General features: G+C 48.8%; 5 protein-coding genes across 5 annotated transcripts; 4 read left to right on the top strand and 1 right to left on the bottom strand.

Moving 5' to 3' along the window:
• Positions 1–1,261: 1,261 nt before the first annotated feature.
• Positions 1,262–3,675, top strand: GL218_03155 (uncharacterized protein; the record flags this gene model as incomplete). The annotated part of the gene is made up of 3 exons (XM_033579702.1): positions 1,262–1,637; positions 1,697–1,808; positions 1,875–3,675. 3 exons carry the CDS (start codon positions 1,262–1,264, stop codon positions 3,673–3,675), a joined length of 2,289 nt encoding a protein of 762 aa, XP_033436827.1.
• A 1,044-nt stretch (positions 3,676–4,719) lies between these two features.
• On the bottom strand, positions 4,720–5,775 carry GL218_03154 (2-methoxy-6-polyprenyl-1,4-benzoquinol methylase, mitochondrial; the record flags this gene model as incomplete). The annotated part of the gene is made up of 2 exons (XM_033579701.1): positions 4,720–5,379; positions 5,509–5,775. The coding sequence occupies 2 exons, from the start codon at positions 5,773–5,775 to the stop codon at positions 4,720–4,722; spliced, it is 927 nt and encodes a 308-aa protein (XP_033436828.1).
• Positions 5,776–8,371: 2,596 nt separating this feature from the next.
• GL218_03153 (2-oxoisovalerate dehydrogenase subunit alpha, mitochondrial) lies at positions 8,372–9,151 on the top strand (the record flags this gene model as incomplete). The annotated part of the gene is made up of 1 exon (XM_033579700.1): positions 8,372–9,151. One exon carries the CDS (start codon positions 8,372–8,374, stop codon positions 9,149–9,151), a length of 780 nt encoding a protein of 259 aa, XP_033436829.1.
• Positions 9,152–11,366: 2,215 nt separating this feature from the next.
• GL218_03152 (putative HECT-domain-containing protein) lies at positions 11,367–12,130 on the top strand (the record flags this gene model as incomplete). The annotated part of the gene is made up of 3 exons (XM_033579699.1): positions 11,367–11,734; positions 11,803–11,909; positions 11,970–12,130. The coding sequence occupies 3 exons, from the start codon at positions 11,367–11,369 to the stop codon at positions 12,128–12,130; spliced, it is 636 nt and encodes a 211-aa protein (XP_033436830.1).
• A 136-nt stretch (positions 12,131–12,266) lies between these two features.
• GL218_03151 (putative ubiquitin fusion degradation protein C12B10.01c) lies at positions 12,267–17,274 on the top strand (the record flags this gene model as incomplete). The annotated part of the gene is made up of 4 exons (XM_033579698.1): positions 12,267–16,627; positions 16,683–16,819; positions 16,876–17,025; positions 17,078–17,274. The coding sequence occupies 4 exons, from the start codon at positions 12,267–12,269 to the stop codon at positions 17,272–17,274; spliced, it is 4,845 nt and encodes a 1,614-aa protein (XP_033436831.1).
• Positions 17,275–17,529: the final 255 nt, after the last annotated feature.

Below are 17,529 nucleotides of genomic sequence, written 5' to 3'. Positions count from 1 at the left end.
AAATATTCACCTATATAAATGCGTGTTTAATATAGAAAATATTATTAATTCAGGAGATGTCTTTAACACATGTATAGAATTTAAAAACATTAGGTACATCCTCATATATGAAGACGTTTAGGTACCTACACGTAAAGTTAGGTAAGGTTAGGCATTTAGATATGTGCACTAGATAATTAAGAAATATTTCAAGTACTCTATACCTTTCTCCCCGCCATATATGACCGGGTTCTTGAGTATCCCGGTACATGCAAATGATCAAGTGGATCGAGGCTGAATATTCTAACCAATCAAAATTAATAAAGCTTGTGATTGTCGCGAGTTCCTTACCTCCCAGTCCAACTTTTTCGGCGCCCCAAACCTTCGTAAACTTGCTGTCGCCGCTGAAAATCCAAAAAGTTACCGACCTCATTCATCACCACCTTCCGATACGTAACATTTCTACTGGCAAACGGCCGTCTACCTCGAGTTTGTATCTTTGTAGGTCGTGCCAATATCAATTCTTGATACATTATTCATTTTAGATACCCGTTCTGTTCATTTGCCATTGAACTTACGACTCGTTAACGTCGTCGAGCCACCTGGCCATCTCGAGGTCTTCTTACACGCGCCTCATTTCCGACAACACTTCCTCCTCTTCTACGAATTTTTATACCTTACGGTAACCCCGGTGACGGCTCTCAGGCTACGACAACTTCTTCTCGGCTCATCTTCGACATCCCTCATTACCGCGGAGACTGATTGTCCATGGCTGTGAGTGCTTGTTTTAATTGTTTCCCAATCATGCGCGTACAACCTGCACATTAAAAAAGACGGAATAGTTTCCTTCTTTAAACTTCAACAATCACTTTTAAAATTATTACTTGAATTATACCTTCCCAAGATTATTATCAAAAATCTTGGAATGCTTTCTTAATGTATCGTATTCCTCTCCCTCCTACTCAAAACGTCATGGCGCCTCCTAGTGGACCTGAAGCTTCTATGCTTCATCAGCCTCATCCGCTTCATTTACTTCCACCCCCACCACTGCCGCTACCGCTACCGCCGCAGCTGCCGCCGCAGTTACAGCTACAGCTACAGCAGCAGCAGCAGCAGCAACAACAACAGCAACAGCAACTACAGCCGTTCCCACCTCTGTACTTTCCTCCTCCTATTCAGCACTGCCAACACTGTGAGCACTGCCAGCAGCAGCATCAACAGCACCAGCATCGCATTCTTCCTCCCCAACAGGCACGGCTTGCGAGACGGAGCAGCTTTCACGATGCCTCTTCCAGTTCCCCCCAATCTACCCAATAGCCAGTCTCACGACCATCATCGCGCTATTGATCGCCTTCACTACACTATTTTGGGCGGTAGTGATCGCTCTCATCAGCAGTTACCAGGCGGTGTTCAGTTACCTCGCCTGCCTTACTCTGGTCGCCAACTCATTCCAGAAGCTAGAATTGATCCTCGATCACTCGCGGCTAACCGTTCTCAGCAACGCTCTTACAACAGCCAAGGCTATATGCCCAACGGCGCTCCCAGTAGCCACCCGAACCCCGGCCAACCTGCGCCAGGTGCCGTCCCTCTTCTCCCCAACCAAGGTCGAGTAGTCCAATCCGGGCCGATTCGAGTTCTTTGCATAGCCGACGTACGAGGTAAGATAAAGTCGTTGATTTTGATTAGCAGTGGAACGAAGCTAACAATTCCCCGATAGGTAATTTGCGATCTTTAAACGAACTAGCGAAGACAGCGCGAGCCGATCATATTATTCACACTGGAGACTTTGGCTTCTACGACGACACATCTTTAGAGCGCATTGCAGAGAAGTAAGATTTGGACTTGTTATTTCGATTTTGTGGGTTGAATAGTATTCTAACTGTATTGTGAAATAGGACTTTGAAGCATGTCGCCCAATACTCGCCGTTGATCTCCGAGGAAGTCAAGAAGGGTATCAGTCAAGGTGGACCGGGCTCAGTTAAGGCGCGATTCAACCCTCAGGATCTACCCTTATCCGAACTGCCTATGCTCATCAGCGGACAAATCAGACTCGAAGTTCCGGTTTATACCGTTTGGGGTGCCTGCGAAGATGTACGCGTGTTGGAGAAATTCCGATCTGGCGAGTACAAGGTACCGAACTTGCACATTATTGATGAGGCTCGATCCATGCTCTTAGAAATCGGCGGCGTTAAGCTGCGACTTCTTGGCCTTGGCGGTGCGGTCGTCATGCACAAGTTGTTTGACAATGGTGAAGGCCGAACTACTATTGCAGGTGGACAAGGCACTATGTGGACTACCTTGCTGCAGATGGGCGAGCTGGTTGATACTGCGAACCGTGTTTATGACCCTACGGAGACTCGCATCTTCATTACGCACGCCTCTCCCGCTCGTGAAGGTATACTGAATCAACTATCAGTTAGCCTCAAGGCAGACTTTTCTATTTCGGCCGGCCTACATTTCCGATACGGTAGCTCTTACAACGAATTCAGCGTTAATCCAACTCTGGATCACTACCGCGGTAAGCTTGCCGCCTCTAAGGCCTCCTTCAGTGATGTATGGGAGACTGTCAAAGGGGAAGTTGAGCCGGCAATCCAGCAAAATGAAGCTCAGCAGAATTTGCTTAGGAATGCACTTGAGCTGGTTGACAAGATGCCTAGAACCGCAGCTGGTGGAAACCCCTTTGGTGGCCCGGTCGGCGGTCCCGGCGCACAAGGTCAAGTTGATGAAAGCGCGTTCAAGAATATGTGGAATTTCAACCTAGCAGACGCCGCATTTGGTTGGTTAGCCCTGGAGATTCAAGATGGCCGCATTGGTACGGAAATGCGAGCACAGGGGTTCAACTTTTCGCACCGTGGGGCCAAGCAACAGACTGCGATACCTCAGGGCACACCTTCACCGGCGGCTGGCGGCAGCGGTCTACCCCCCGCTGCTCCTGCGACTTCTGTGACGCCTGCACCCCCCGTGACGGGTTCTCAAAGAAACGCCTCAGCTGGGGCGCAACCTTCGAAGCCTACCGCAGCTACACCTCTCCAGCCGCCTAAGCCTGCCACGCCTAAACCGACGGCCTCATCCCCAGCTCCTAGCACGGCTGCTGGAAAGGAGAACGACAAGCCTGCAGGTACTAATGGATCAACCAATGGACCGGAAACTGTACCATCGCCGGCCCCTCGAGCTTCTGCGGATAGCATCATCGGGCTCTTCGTTATGAATGTCCAAAGTGACGAGCAAACTCGGGAGATATTCCCTGACGAGCACAAGGCCAAGATCTCCAAGATCGAGAAGTGGGGAAACAATAGCAACAATAAGGTTGTTCATTTCCACAGTATCGAGGATCGGGAGGCTGCTTACTCTAGTCTTGCCGACGAATTCAAGGTCCGCCATTCCGAGGACCGATCGAGACCCTTAGTGAAGATATTCCAACCCCGCGAATCCAAGCAGACATTTGGCGGTCGAGGAGCAGGAACCTGGGGTAGTGGCCGAGGAAGAGATAACGCAAGCGGATACCGAAGCGCTGGCGACCGCGGTACTCTTAGCGGTGGTGAGAGCGGTCCCGAGACCGGTCGTCAACGTGGTGGTCGAGGTGGAGCGCGAGGAGGCCGAGGCGAGCGTGGTGGTCGGGGTGGCAGGGGCGGCCGTGGAGGAGTAGGCAAAGGCGAGGGCGGCAGCGCTTCCCCGGCTCCCGGTGGCGATTCATAGAGGAATCGTCCGACATAACGGTTCTACCCACTTTGTCACCTATATTCTACTAATGACCTCGCGTAGCCGGGCGCGAGATAACTTTTTTTTGCTTGTATTCTGGCACATCCTTTCCGCGAAGCACAACTTTTCTGTCGTTAACCAGGTGGAGTTCAGAGAATCTGTCGGCCTGCGAAGGGAAGAGTTTCGGAGTGAAAAGAAAATACCAAGTGTCGTTTTCGTCATATTGAAGGGGAAGGGGAAGGGGGAGGGAGTGAGACGAGGCCAGGGATTTGAACGATTGAACGGTTGAACAGACGGATGGACGGATGTATATGGTTTGCACCGACGTAAATCTGCCAACGTACTTCGTACGACCGTTCTTCATTTTTCTCTCGGTGACGTAACCTACTGAGATGAATAGTTTTTTCTTCGCGCTGATACTGATGGCTAGCTCGTATGATGATTCGATCTACGGAGCTTGTTCGTAGGGACATACCCTGAACTTGCCCAGCCTAGTCCGGACTGAAACAGACCAGACGGGATCGGATTGGATCGGACGTTGTTATAGGCTTTTGCTAATACAACCGAATGAATTGAACCCTGAAAAGTTATGATATTTGTGTCACTGCTCGTAGGGACTAAGGAGTGATCTAAAGGGGCCATAACTCGTAGATAAGGTTGAGTGAGGACTCTTCTGGTAGATTTAATAAGGGGATCTATGATAAAGCCGATGTAGGTTCTTTGAACATGAGGGCTCGTAGGGCGAGCTGTGCTATTAACAAGCCTCAGGGGCTCTCTCCTTGTCAACCCAACTGCGTGCAATGGTTATGTCGCATATGCTACTTAAAGGGGGGAATCTACAAGCCACGCGCACTTGCGCTGTATTATGTATGGTACAATAAACTCAGACTCTGGCCCCTACTCAGTTTCGTCCAACCTTTTTTCTACCTAGCCTCGATACCGTCACGAACTTATTTTCTCTATGGAACATTGGTAGTGTACAAAGGCCTTCTTTCCCCTCTCCATTCCTCGATCTATAAGCGGGACCTGGACGAGATCGGATTATAGGGGCTTCATACCCTTGTGGATCGCAGCCACACCACCTGTCAGATCTTCCCAGCCCTGGCCGCCAACAACGAAGCCGGCGTGCTTAATCATGTCGCGGAACTGGGTCTGGCTGGGGAAGCGCTCGATGCTCTCGACGAGGTACTGGTAGGAGTCGCGGTCGCCGGCGACGAGGTGGCCGATGAGGGGGATGGCGCTGAAGCTCCAGCGCTTGTAGACGGCGTCGAGGAGCGGGTTGCCGACCTTGCTGAACTCGAGACAGGCGAACACGCCGCCGGGCTTTAGGACGCGGTGGGCTTCGGCGAGAGCGGCGGGGATGTTGCTGAAGTTGCGGATGCCGAAGGCGACGGTGTATAGGTCGAGGGAGGCGTCGGGGACGGCGGCGGGGGGAAGCTGGTCGCGTCGGCTTCGAGGAAGGATAGCGCGGCTTGTTGCGAGGCGGGTAGGGAGTGGGAGCGCTGCTTGCCGACTGCTAGCATGGAGGGGTTGATGTCGGAGATGGTGACGTGGACGTCGGGGTTGTGGTTGAGCGCGTGCGCGTGGTGCAGCATGCGGAAGGCGATGTCGCCTGTGCCGCCGCGAGCGTCGAGGATGCGTTGGGGTTTGGGGGGCGTGGAGGAGGACAGGCCCGGGTTGAGGGAGGAGACGAAGTGGTCCCTGGTGGGGATTAGATTCTAGACTATGTGTTTTGTGGTGGAGAGAGAAAAGGGCTGGGAAGAAGAGAAGAGACGACTAGGGAGGTAAGGAAGAAAGAAAGAAAAAAAAGGAAGGAAGGAGAATACGCACTTCCAGACCCGGTGCCAGCCAAATGACATAAGGTCGTTCATGCGGTCGTAGGACTCGGCTACGCTGTGGAAGACGCCGGCTACGCGCTCCGTCTTCTCGGACTCGGAGAGGCCGTCTTGGAAGCCGAAGTGGTTGTACCGCTATTTCTACTGCTACTGCTGGCGCCATTGTCGGTGGTGGAATGTGGTTGGGAGGTAGAAGTAGAGGTAGAGTTTTGAGAGAGCTCGGGTCGTGTGTTACGTGTCGTTGTGCTGAATAGTCGACCATGGCGGGCGGAAGAGCAAAAGGTCGGTCTTGATACTCGTACAGCTGCGCGCAGGATTGGTTGCGGGCGGGCGGCCATGACTCTGCGCTGTTTTGGGCCGTCGCCTGGGTTCGAGGAGGGTGTCCTGGGGGTAGTATGTATTAGCTGAGACAGCTAACTAAGCTCGAGTAGTTCGGTAAGAGGTAAAACACAGCTCGGCCCGCTCAAGGTGAAGAAGCTACGGGCCAAAAAAAAACCTTGCGGATCGGACGGTCGATTAGGTAGGACGATCTCCGTTCCGCATGTCCTCATGTACCTATGTGGGGGTCGCTCGGGTGGCTTCCGCGATGGAGCACTAGCCACAGTGGACTGGGCCTTGTTAGACTTGACCTCTTTGGGATATAAATCCCGATATCTGGGCCTAGGATGCTTAGGCTTGGCGCCAAGACATCTAGCTTTGGTGTGTGGGGTATTTGAGATGATTGGTTGAAATACCCATCCATCCATCCATCTTATATACATATATCTATTCAAGACACGTGCTTCCCGCAACGAACAAATATAGAGGTACGAATACCTCCTAAAAATATGTACCTAGGTAGGTGGATAGGCAACTTACCTTGTTAAACCGCAACGGCGGCGTCGGTAGACGACTCTCGCGCTTGCTGCTCTTGGGCCGCAAGTCGCTGTGCTCGCACGTGGGCTCGGTGATGCTGCGTCGAGCGCTGCATCAGCGCGGCGAACTTCTCGGATGCGGAGTAGCCCCAGCATATCAGGACTAGGATTAGCGGGACGAGTATCACGATTATTATGCCGATGGCGGTGGATTCGTTCATTGTTGACATTCCCGGGATATCCGGCGCTGTGGATAGGTAATAGTGTCTTGGCTGGGGATTGGGGTGGTGGTTATTAGGTGTTTGGTGTTGGATGTTATGTTGTTGTAAGGTAGGTAGATAGGTACAGTACGGGGAGAGGGTAATATGATGAAGCTTTGTGTTTTATTGTTTATTATTCTCTGCTTGAGAAGTTTGCTGTTTGGCATGATTCATGTGGTAGAGAGCTGTTGCTATGGTAGTATATACATTGAGAGGACCGCATATGGTTTCTCTAGCGACGCTAATGTTGGAAATGTCATGTCACTTTGTACCTAAGGTGAACTTGATTATTAGGTGCGTTATTTGTTATTTATTTACAGGTAACTGTATGTACGCATTTCTTGTACTCGGACTTGATTGTTTATATTTGTGATACGGCATGATATTTTATTTTTAAGGGAAAGTAATGACAAGAATTCTTGTGGAATTGATTAAATGATATATCAGTCCTTAAAAATCTTAGATAAGCTTGGGGGGTTTTTTTTTGGTTCCTTCACGTCAAGGCTATAATAACAAGAGTTCTTGGGCTTGTAATAGGTAGAACTCGAAACTTAACTGCTCATTAAGTACAATCGACTTGTTATTAGAAGTCATTTTATGCTTGCGCTTATGTAATAAATTAGAAAAGCTGGGGAAGTTAGCTTTCCCTCGGTCTACAAGTAAGCAGGATGTTCAATATTATTTAGTGGAGATGTTGCTTGAAACAGTTAAATAAGTATTATGCTGCTTTATTTGTATGGTGAAATACAAACCCGTTAGAAGATTCTAGCTTAATCTTTGCCTGAATAGGTAATTTTAGATGAAAAAAGTCTTCCCAAAAACACGAGACATGTATTTTACCATATTATTTCGAGTATTCCGATACTTCCCTTTTTTAAGTAACATCTCCACTAAAAACATTGAACATCCTGCCTACTTGTAGACCCTTCGCTTTACGCCGGCTTAAGTGACGTCTTTAGCCTCGGAATCCCGTCTCACTTGGAATGTCGGAGGAGTGACCATGGAGTCAACTCTTTACTACCAAATCTTACTTCCTCACTATACGTAAGTCTCAATTGAAATTTGTACCATTGAATAATCTATAAGATGCTATGATCTAGCTATAATGAGGTCACAAGTACTCTTTCGAGCGTCGCTACGAAGGGCCGCGAGCTCTATACTCCGCGCTCACCGTTCTCTCAACTTCCAAAACCTGCTCGATTAGCCAGTAGCATATCACAACGCCCAGGTTTCAAGCCATGTGTCATTTCCTGGAGCCGTGAAGAGCGCATTCACTAGCGATCTTACATTTGTTGTACCCTCCGATTACCCTACCTTAGCGACGTACCGAGGTCGACCAAGATGGAAATATCGTTGACGCTTCATTCAAGCCGGATCTTAGCGATGAGGAAGTTATAAAGCTATATAGAGATATGTTAACCGTTTCGATAATGGATCCATTATGTTCGACGCGCAGCGACAGGGCCGTATAAGCTTTTACATGGTATCGGCTGGTAAGAAGCTATTAGTGTCGGATCCGCTTCAGCACTAGACCCACGAGACGTTATATTTTGCCAATACCGTGAGCAGGGGCTCTTCGTACAGCGTGGATATAGCTTAAAAGATTTTATGAACCAGCTCTTCGCAAATAAGCACGACTTAGGGAAGGGTAGAAATATGCCCGTGCATTACGGAAGTAAAGAGCTGAACATCGTATGTTATGCCTACCTAATCTATATTTCACTGGTTCTTTGCTAACCTTTTTATGCAGCATACAATTTCATCGCCTCTAGCTACGCAGATACCACAAGCTGCTGGAGCTGCGTATGCCCTTAAAATGCAACACATCAATGATCCAACTGTACCTCCCCGCGTAGCTACTGTCTACTTTGGTGAAGGTGCTGCTAGTGAAGGAGACTTCCATGCGGCATTGAATATCGCTGCAACACGGTCCTGTCCCGTTATCTTTATATGTCGGAATAATGGCTACTCTATCTCAACGCCGACCTTAGAACAATACCGAGGCGATGGCATTGCTAGTCGAGGGATAGGGTATGGAATTGACACTGTGAGAGTGGATGGGAACGACCTGTGGGCTGTTAGAGAGGTTATTAAGAAAGCTAGGGAGATGGCTCTTCAAGATGGAGGCAAGCCGGTTCTTGTAGAGGCAATGAGCTATCGCGTTAGCCACCACAGCACATCCGATGATTCTTTTGCATATCGAGCCCGAGTCGAAGTTGAAGACTGGAAACGCCGGGACAACCCTGTTGCGAGGCTACGGAAGTATATGGAGGCAAAGGGATTCTGGGACGAGTCTAAAGAGAAAGAAGCTCGGGAGAGCATCAGGCGGGAGGTGCTAAAGGCATTCTCAGATGCAGAACGAGAGAAGAAGCCACCTATCCGGACTATGTTTGAAGATGTCTACGAAGAGCTAACCCCTGATCTAAAAGCCCAAATGGAGCAGCTGAAGCTACATCTTGAGAAGTACCCTGATGAGTACGACGTCGCCGAGTATGAAGATGGCATTAACAGCTTAAAATCATGAGTAAACTACCACGATTGGGGGTACCCTTCAGTATAAGGGAAGAAGCATCTATATTTAATTAGGAGGCTGCAAATACATTTTGAAATGCCTACACTTTAAAGTACCATAGAATTGTAAAGAACATAGAAGAATAACTATGGGTGTATGATAACGAAATATAAAAATTTCTGTTTACTAATTGGTAGACACCAAGAGACAACCAACGCTTGTCAGCCACGTCGGACAAAGAAATGGGGAATGTTAAAATTTTATAGTATATTTTATATGATTTTGCCAATTAGGTCTAGTTGGGGGGACATCAGGATTTCTCTTAATTTGTCAGATCTGCTTATATAAAGTATTTCCAATATGTACTTATTATGAATGTGTTGAGTTGTGTGGGAAGAAAGTAAGAAAAGAAAACGGTGATGTCATTGCTTGACTTAGTGCTGTTTAAATATCGAAGCACAAGCATTAGGTCATTATAAACATTAACTAAAGGCATACATAGTGCAATTAACTTTGACTATTAAAGATAACATCAAGATAAGAATGTAGACAGTTCAAAAAGAGCCGCAAGAAGTAAATTTTTATATTGATAATCGAACGGCTCAACGTTATTGCTTGGTGGGCAATACATACTAGGTACATGCACAAAAGTAGTAAAGATCTAATCACCCCTGCTCACCAGTTCTCACCTCATCGGGATACTTAAGTACATGTATATGCACGTATCTTTACTAGATCCCTTGTAACAAACAATACATCCCTGCATGCAGTGCTTTAGTTGACTAGTACTGTTATCGACACACCTGTTACGCCATCAATAAAGCATCACTAAGGTAGCTTACACACCCCTACCCGCACGAACTACTACAGGGTCTTATAGCACGGCTACAGACAGCCTGGCATCGGGTCTACTACAGTCTACTATGGTTTAAGTACCTACCACACACCCGCACAACCCACCCTACCTTTCGCCCAACCGTCTAGCCGCCCGCCGACGCATTCGAATGAACCTCCTCCGATAGAACCTCCAACTCCGTCCCTAACGCTTTGACGACAATAACTTTACCTACCGTCTTAGTTCCATCATTTCTATTGTTCAAACTGTGATAGCATCGACAGCTCGTTAGTCGCTTTCCTGTATATGAAGTCGAATAACGTATTGAATTGAATAGTATCGTTCCTATTAATCCATCTCGACCGACGTCTCGTTTTACTCCTGTTTCCCAAGTTCACAAAGTTCCCACAAGTAGTATTTAAAGACGAAAGAAGAAGAGTTGAGCGCGTGGCCAAGGTCTCGAACTCATCAGAAAAGAATCAATCGCCGCCGTGCCTAATGGCGTAATCCATGGCAGAACGAAAACCCTCTGCTGCCAACCCGCGCTCTCGATCGGCAGTCGATAACGATCCTCAAGCGCGACTTCCTTCTATTACAGATTTAAATCTAAACTTGAACTTGCGATCGGCCGCTCCTGCTTCGTCGCCGTTCTCGTCCTTATCCCCTAGGTACGATACACATACAGTTCCAAACAACATACATTTACGTACATACCTGCCTTCTCCTACAAACTCACATACCTAAACATAAAACCTACACCTTTACATTATATACGATACCTTGGTACAACACAACGAGTACCACTTTATTTTTTTTCTCTTCCCGTATCAGGTCTGATTGCTCTTTAAACCTCCTTCAACCAGCCTAACAGTAATCTCCCCGTTGTCTACCATCGTTCCCTCCTCTTATCATATTTCTACTTCGTTGTCAATTGTTCCCTCCTTAGTCCTTCGTCGCCGATACGTCTAGGCTAGTGCCTTGTGGTTGACGGTCACATTTTCGAGGGAGGGGTACGAGTTTCGGTCTCTCAAATATATTCATATTTTGATACCTCGATTCGTACCTAAGTACAATACCCTCTTTGTGTTGTTGCCCCAGTCACAGCAATCCACCTCTGGTCGACGTCGTTGGTTGCTATGCTACTTGTCACAAAGGCAGCCAAGCACAGCTCATGACAAGTGTAAAGGTGCATTTGACAGTGCATGCAAAGCGTTGACAGATTCAAACCTAAATCTCGTTACGAGAGCCATCCCACCGTCAAAGCTTCCTGAGGCGAGGTTTATTGAAACCCTCCTCGCCTTCTTTTGAAGTCTCTCTTGCACTCTCCACACTTATTTTTCGAGTTACCCTACTTATTTTTATTTCGCATTCACCCCCGGTAACTTCATACTCATGTCTTCCAGAGTTACACGCTCCTCTGCGCGCAACGCAGCGAGTCAAGGAGCATTGCAGGGAGACCTTAACTCTCCCCAAGCTTCTGTTGGACATTCGCCTGCAACCGCCGGAAATAACACAAATACGAACCAATCCGCTCAATCTTCATCGAGACCGACATCCTCGCGAAAGAGAAAGCCAACATCGGGTGAGAATAGCTCGCCGACCCAACCTACACCGAGCGAGCCAGCTGTATCAGCTCGTCGATCTAAGAGGCAGAAAGTTTCAGAGCAAGCCCCACAACCTCCGGCTGTACCTACACCTGTTCCTGCTGCTACACGTAAGCGGAAAGGAAAGAATACGGCTTCTATGTCTAGTCCAGCAGGGTATGTTTCGCAAAGCGCCACTTTGGTATTTTGAACGCATAATTGATATTAATATTTGCCCACTGTAGTTCTGACCCACCCCCACCCGCCAGGATGCAGGACTCTACCAATTTAACTTCAGCCTCATCAAGCCGCAAGTCGAGTCGCAACAAGAAGAATAGCCAGGTAGCTCAAGGTATGAAATAATCCTACTATTATGCCAATGCGTCCAATTTTATACTAACTTTATGAATAGAATCTCCTGCGACAGGTGCTTCTAGCTCTACGCGCCGCTCGAAGCGAACATCTAGCAACCATCCACCTCCTCCTGACCAAGATACTACTATGACGGGTACTAAGGATCATGAGGAAGAGGAGGAAGCGCCCCCCCCCGCCGCCACCTCCGCCCGCGCATGATCCCGACGAGGATAATAGCGACGATAATGACGACGATGATGATGAACCCCATCGCCATTACGACGACGATCCGTTTGGCGGGTTTGGGGTGCCACCGGGATCCGGATTATCTAACACTCTTAGGGCGCTGACTGGTATGATGTCCGGACTCTCATCTAGGCTACGAGATATCCTCCATCATCTTCGACAGAAAGAGGACCCGTCGGCACAGCTGGTGGCTCTGCAGGAACTGGCTGAGATTCTTCTTGTTTCCAACGAGGATAATCTGTCAGGGCATTTCTCCCCCGATGCTTTCGTGAAGGAGTTGGTGACCCTGATGCAGCCCAATGAGATTACCGGCGAAGAAAATTCGGAGATCATGCTTCTTGCCTGCAGATGTCTTGCGAATTTGATGGAAGCTCTACCGGCTAGTGCTGCCAACGTGGTCTACGGTGGCGCTGTTCCAATCCTGTGCCAGAAACTCCTAGAGATCCACTATATTGATCTCGCCGAGCAAGCGCTGAGCACATTAGAAAAGATCTCAGTGGAGTATCCCACAAGCATCGTTAGAGAAGGTGGTTTAACCGCGTGTCTTACTTACCTGGACTTCTTTCCTACGGGTACTCAGCGAACTGCTGTCACAACTGCTGCCAACTGCTGTCGCAACATCCCGGAGGATTCGTTTAACGTGATCATTGGAGTTATGCCAATTCTCCTAAACGTGTTGAATAGTAACGACCAGCGAGTTGTGGAACAAGCATCGCTTTGTGTCACGCGTATAATTGAGAGTTTCAAATATCAGTCATCGAAGCTGGAACAGCTCGTTAGTGTGGATTTGCTGAAAGTCATACTGCGACTCCTGGTACCCGGAACTACGAACCTCATCAGCGCCAATATTCACACCCAATTCCTCCGAGTTCTGGCTATCACGGCCCGTGCAAGCCCGAGTCTGTCAGCGGAACTCTTCAAGTTAAACGTCGTCGAGACTCTCTATCAGATCCTTACGGGTGTCTCTCCTCCTAGTGAGACGGAAGATGTCGCTTCGAAGCTTGACAGTGTGGTTATCATGCAGGCATTGATCCATCGGCCACGTGAGCAAATTATCGAGACTCTTAACGTCGTCTGCGAGTTACTCCCAGGTCTGAAATGGACTGACGGCTCGGGCCCCCCAATCCCAGCCGATCTTGATATTGCCGAGCCCGTTACCCCATCCTCATTTGGGTCTCGGAAGAAGTCATCTAACGAAAAGAGACTCGAGCTGCTCGACGAGTGCAAGGACCAAGTTCGAAGATTTGCGTTAATCCTCTTCCCTACGCTGACGGACGCATTTTCAAGCACAGTGAACTTGAGCGTTCGACAAAAGGTACTCACTGCTCAGCTGAAGATGCTATCGAATTTAGATAAGGATATTCTCGTCGATGCCCTAAAGGCTGTTCCCTACGCTTCGTTCTTGGCCTCTATACTATCACAGCAGGATCATCCTTCGCTTGTTATGTCTGCCATTCAGATAACGGAACTTCTACTGAACCGGCTGGATGACATCTATCGCTACCAGATTTACCGCGAAGGGGTCATTATTGAGATTATGAAGTTGGCGTCTGAGCACCAAGAGCCCGAGAACAAGGCCACTGAGACCCCGGCAGATCATAGTATGGCATCTGGAGATGAAGGAGACAGGGTCTCGATACACAACGGCTCTGGAGATGAAGACGAAGAGGACCGTGAAGAGGACGACGATGAAGACGATGAGAACGACGATGACGATCAAGAGAATGATCATCACGACGACGACATGTCCGGTTCGCCTGCTAGTTCTGACGGATCTACTATGTCTATTGATGGGCCGCCTCGACCTTATGTAGGGGATATCCCATCTATGAAGACCCGCATTGCCGAGACCGCCAAGAAATTCTTAGAGACTCATGAGACAGAAAAGCACAGCAAGTCCATGAAGAAGAAGGCCAAAAAGATCCTAGATAATCTTGAAGCCCTTGCTTCTGGGATTGAGGGATTTTACCTTCGAAGGACTGCCAAAGATCTATCTCCTGAGAATGGGGCCGTCCTATTTGAAAAACTAGCATCCTATTTCGATGCTGACGTCTTGGACAGTGTTACAAGCGCCGAGCTGCTCTCTTCAGGGCTTGTGCGCGTTCTAGAAGAAGTCTTCAGCAACCCCGACGAGATGCTAGCAAATGCTGCGCGAGCCGCATTCCTCGAGGTCTTCATGGGTCGTTACGTGAGTTCAAAATCGAAGACCGCAACTGCAGATTCTCCTGCGACGCCCTTCAGTATCTTGATCCATAAACTTCAAGATCTGCTTAGTAGGTCGGAGCACTTCGAGGTTATTACCGTCCACCATAGCACGTTTGATGGCAATCGTAGCAGCGCGGCGTCCATGTTGGCGAAGCAGATAAGACTTAGACTGGTTGCTGACGAAGATTCCGATATTCCTCGTTCGTTCCGCAGTATCAATGTCCACATCCATGCAATTGCAACCTTTAAAGCTCTAGATGATTGGCTACGACCCCGAATTAGCCTACACGAGCGCCCTCGTGGCCCAAGACCCCGTGACGGATTATCTCGAGCCCTCGCCGCGATGGCCAGCTCTGCAGGATTGTCGTCAGCCGAACGCCTCGCCGAGCGGTTGGGATCAAGCTATGCGGCTCCTCCACCTCCGGTCCCGAACCAGGCTTCCGGCTCTCGTCCACCGCGGAGATCTAAGTCGAAGCAACCGGGGCAGTCTGATACCCCGTCTACTCCGGGCTCAGTAGCAGGCTCTGGCCGTGAGAAGGCAATTCTCCGTAGATCGGCCCGACGCCAACCAGCTCAACCAAGCGAGTCTCATACCCCGGCACCACCTCCTCCGCCACCGGAAGATGACGAAGATTTGCAGAATGCATTGGAATGCGCTGATGAAAAGCCGATCACTGATGAGGATGAAGAAGTTGAGGCTGCTGATAGTAGTGCTCTCGACGCTATAGTTGGCGAGTTAGACGAGGATATGGAAGATGCTCCTGCCCGCGAACCATCCGCAGTCAACTTGGTAGAGGCAGCTGAGGAGAAGATCACGGCCAGGAAAGAAGATGGAACCCGGGTCCCTACTCCAGCTCAGACTGGTGGTACCAATCTTCCAAGCCGCAGCGCGCCACCTCAACCTCCAGCATCGCAGCAGAGCACGCCAACTCCCACCGCTCCGTCGGCTTCTCGACCACTTTCTTACGCGGCTGCCATCCAAGCCATACCCCAAGATTGGCATATCGAATTCAGTCTTAACGAGCGGGTCATTCCGAACGAGACAACTATTTATCGGGCTGTCCACAACAACTCGTCGCCTCCTGACGATCATGTTAACCGCAGTGTTTGGTCAACGATGCATGTCATCAAGTTTCGTCGCGTGCCTGGGCCTCCTCCCGCAGAACCTATCGGATTCGGGCCTTCATTTGACGGTGCACCTGATGTTAACGGTGTACCCGCCTCGCTTACGAATAATCCTACAACAGCGTCTATTCTCCGACTATTGAATATTTTACATGATCTCAACGCAAACATCGATGATATTATGGTGGAAAACAAGAACACTCTGAAATTGAATGTTGAACCCTTATCACAATTTGTCAACACAAAGTTGACTGCCAAACTTAATAGGCAACTGGAGGAGCCTCTCATAGTGGCCAGTAATTGTTTACCAGGCTGGAGTGAAGACCTAGCCCGGCTATACCCGTTCCTCTTCCCCTTTGAGACCCGCCACCTGTTCCTTCAGTCGACATCATTTGGCTATGCGCGATCTATGAGTCGATGGCAGAATGCGCAGCAGGAGGAGACGTTGCGTCGCGACCGACGTGATGATAACGTATTCCTTGGCCGACTCCAGCGTCAGAAGGTACGAATTTCGCGTTCCAAAATCCTGGAGTCAGCGTTGAAAGTGATGGAACTTTACGGGAGCTCGCAGAGTATTCTTGAGGTTGAGTACTTTGAAGAGGTTGGGACAGGTCTTGGACCTACTCTCGAATTTTATTCAACCGTATCAAAAGAATTCTCCAAGAAAAAACTCAGGCTCTGGCGTGATATGGATTCCAACGACTCGGACGAGTTCATCTCTGGTCCTGCTGGATTATTCCCTCGACCTCTGAGCGATGACGATTCAAGCGCAAACGTAATTCTCCAGCTGTTCAAGATGCTCGGGAAATTCGTTGCGCGATCCATGATCGATTCACGGATCATTGACCTTAACTTTAATCCTATATTTTTCCGTATTGGTGAAGGCTCTTCGAGCGTAAAGCCATCTCTCGGTGCGGTCAAGATTGTAGACCCCGGGCTAGCCAATTCACTTAAGCATATCAAGAAGTTTGCTATGGCAAAGAAGGCTATCGACGAAGACCCTAATCGCACTCCCGCGCAGAAGGTTGCCGATACTGAGGATATCGTGGTGGATAATGGAACACTAGAGGACTTAGCATTGGACTTCACGCTGCCGGGTTATCCCGAAATTGAGCTTATACCCGGCGGATCTCATATCTCGTTACAATCTACAACGTCGAGTCATATCTCGATAAGGTCACCGATCTAACTCTAGGTCGCGTGTTAAGCGTCAAGTCGAGGCATTCCGCACCGGCTTCTCCCAGGTATTCCCGTACTCCGCACTGAGCGCGTTCACACCGGATGAGTTGGTAGCACTATTTGGTCGCGTTGATGAGGATTGGTCTCTAGAGAGTAAGTCTTGTTCGTCCATAAATGATATCGATGAGGCTAACTTTCTTTTCTTTTAGCTCTTATGGACTCTATAAAGGCAGATCATGGCTTCAATATGGATAGTAAATCCGTCAGAAACTTACTCCAGACAATGAGCGAGCTTAGCCCTGCACAGCGCCGTGACTTCTTGCAATTCACTACTGGCAGTCCAAAGCTTCCAATTGGAGGTATGTATTACGATTCCTTGTCTCATCGATGTGGTTCTAACCGTAGCTACAGGTTTCAAGAGCCTGACCCCTATGTTTACTGTGGTGTGCAAGCCTAGTGAGCCACCCTACACATCTGACGACTACCTTCCAAGCGTTATGACTTGTGTCAACTACCTAAAGTTACCCGACTACAGTAGTATCGATAGCATGAGGCGGCAGTTGTTCACTGCTATTAGAGAAGGTCAAGGTGCCTTCCATCTGTCCTAAATATCTATATCTACCGGTATAATGGGCAGTAAACAAGCGCAATATTATACGCGTTAATATCGCAGTACATGGATGGCATTGATGAGCAAAATGAGGCACTGATTTATTTATTTCCCCCCTTTTCGCCTCCCTAGAGCAACTGACTAGGGAGCGGTTGTTTTTTTCTTGGAAACAAGCCATAATTCCTTTCTGATGCCCCACCGTGACTCTTGACAAGAAGGAAGTTGGCACAAAGCACAAGAGAGATATGGACGG

The sequence above is a fragment of the Daldinia childiae genome (genome assembly GCF_008694065.1).
Source record: "Daldinia childiae strain JS-1345 chromosome Unknown Scaffold3, whole genome shotgun sequence".
Classification (NCBI taxonomy): Eukaryota; Fungi; Ascomycota; class Sordariomycetes; order Xylariales; family Hypoxylaceae; genus Daldinia; species Daldinia childiae.
The sequence above is the reverse complement of the archived record's forward strand: the minus strand, read 5'-3'. Positions and strand labels throughout refer to the sequence as shown.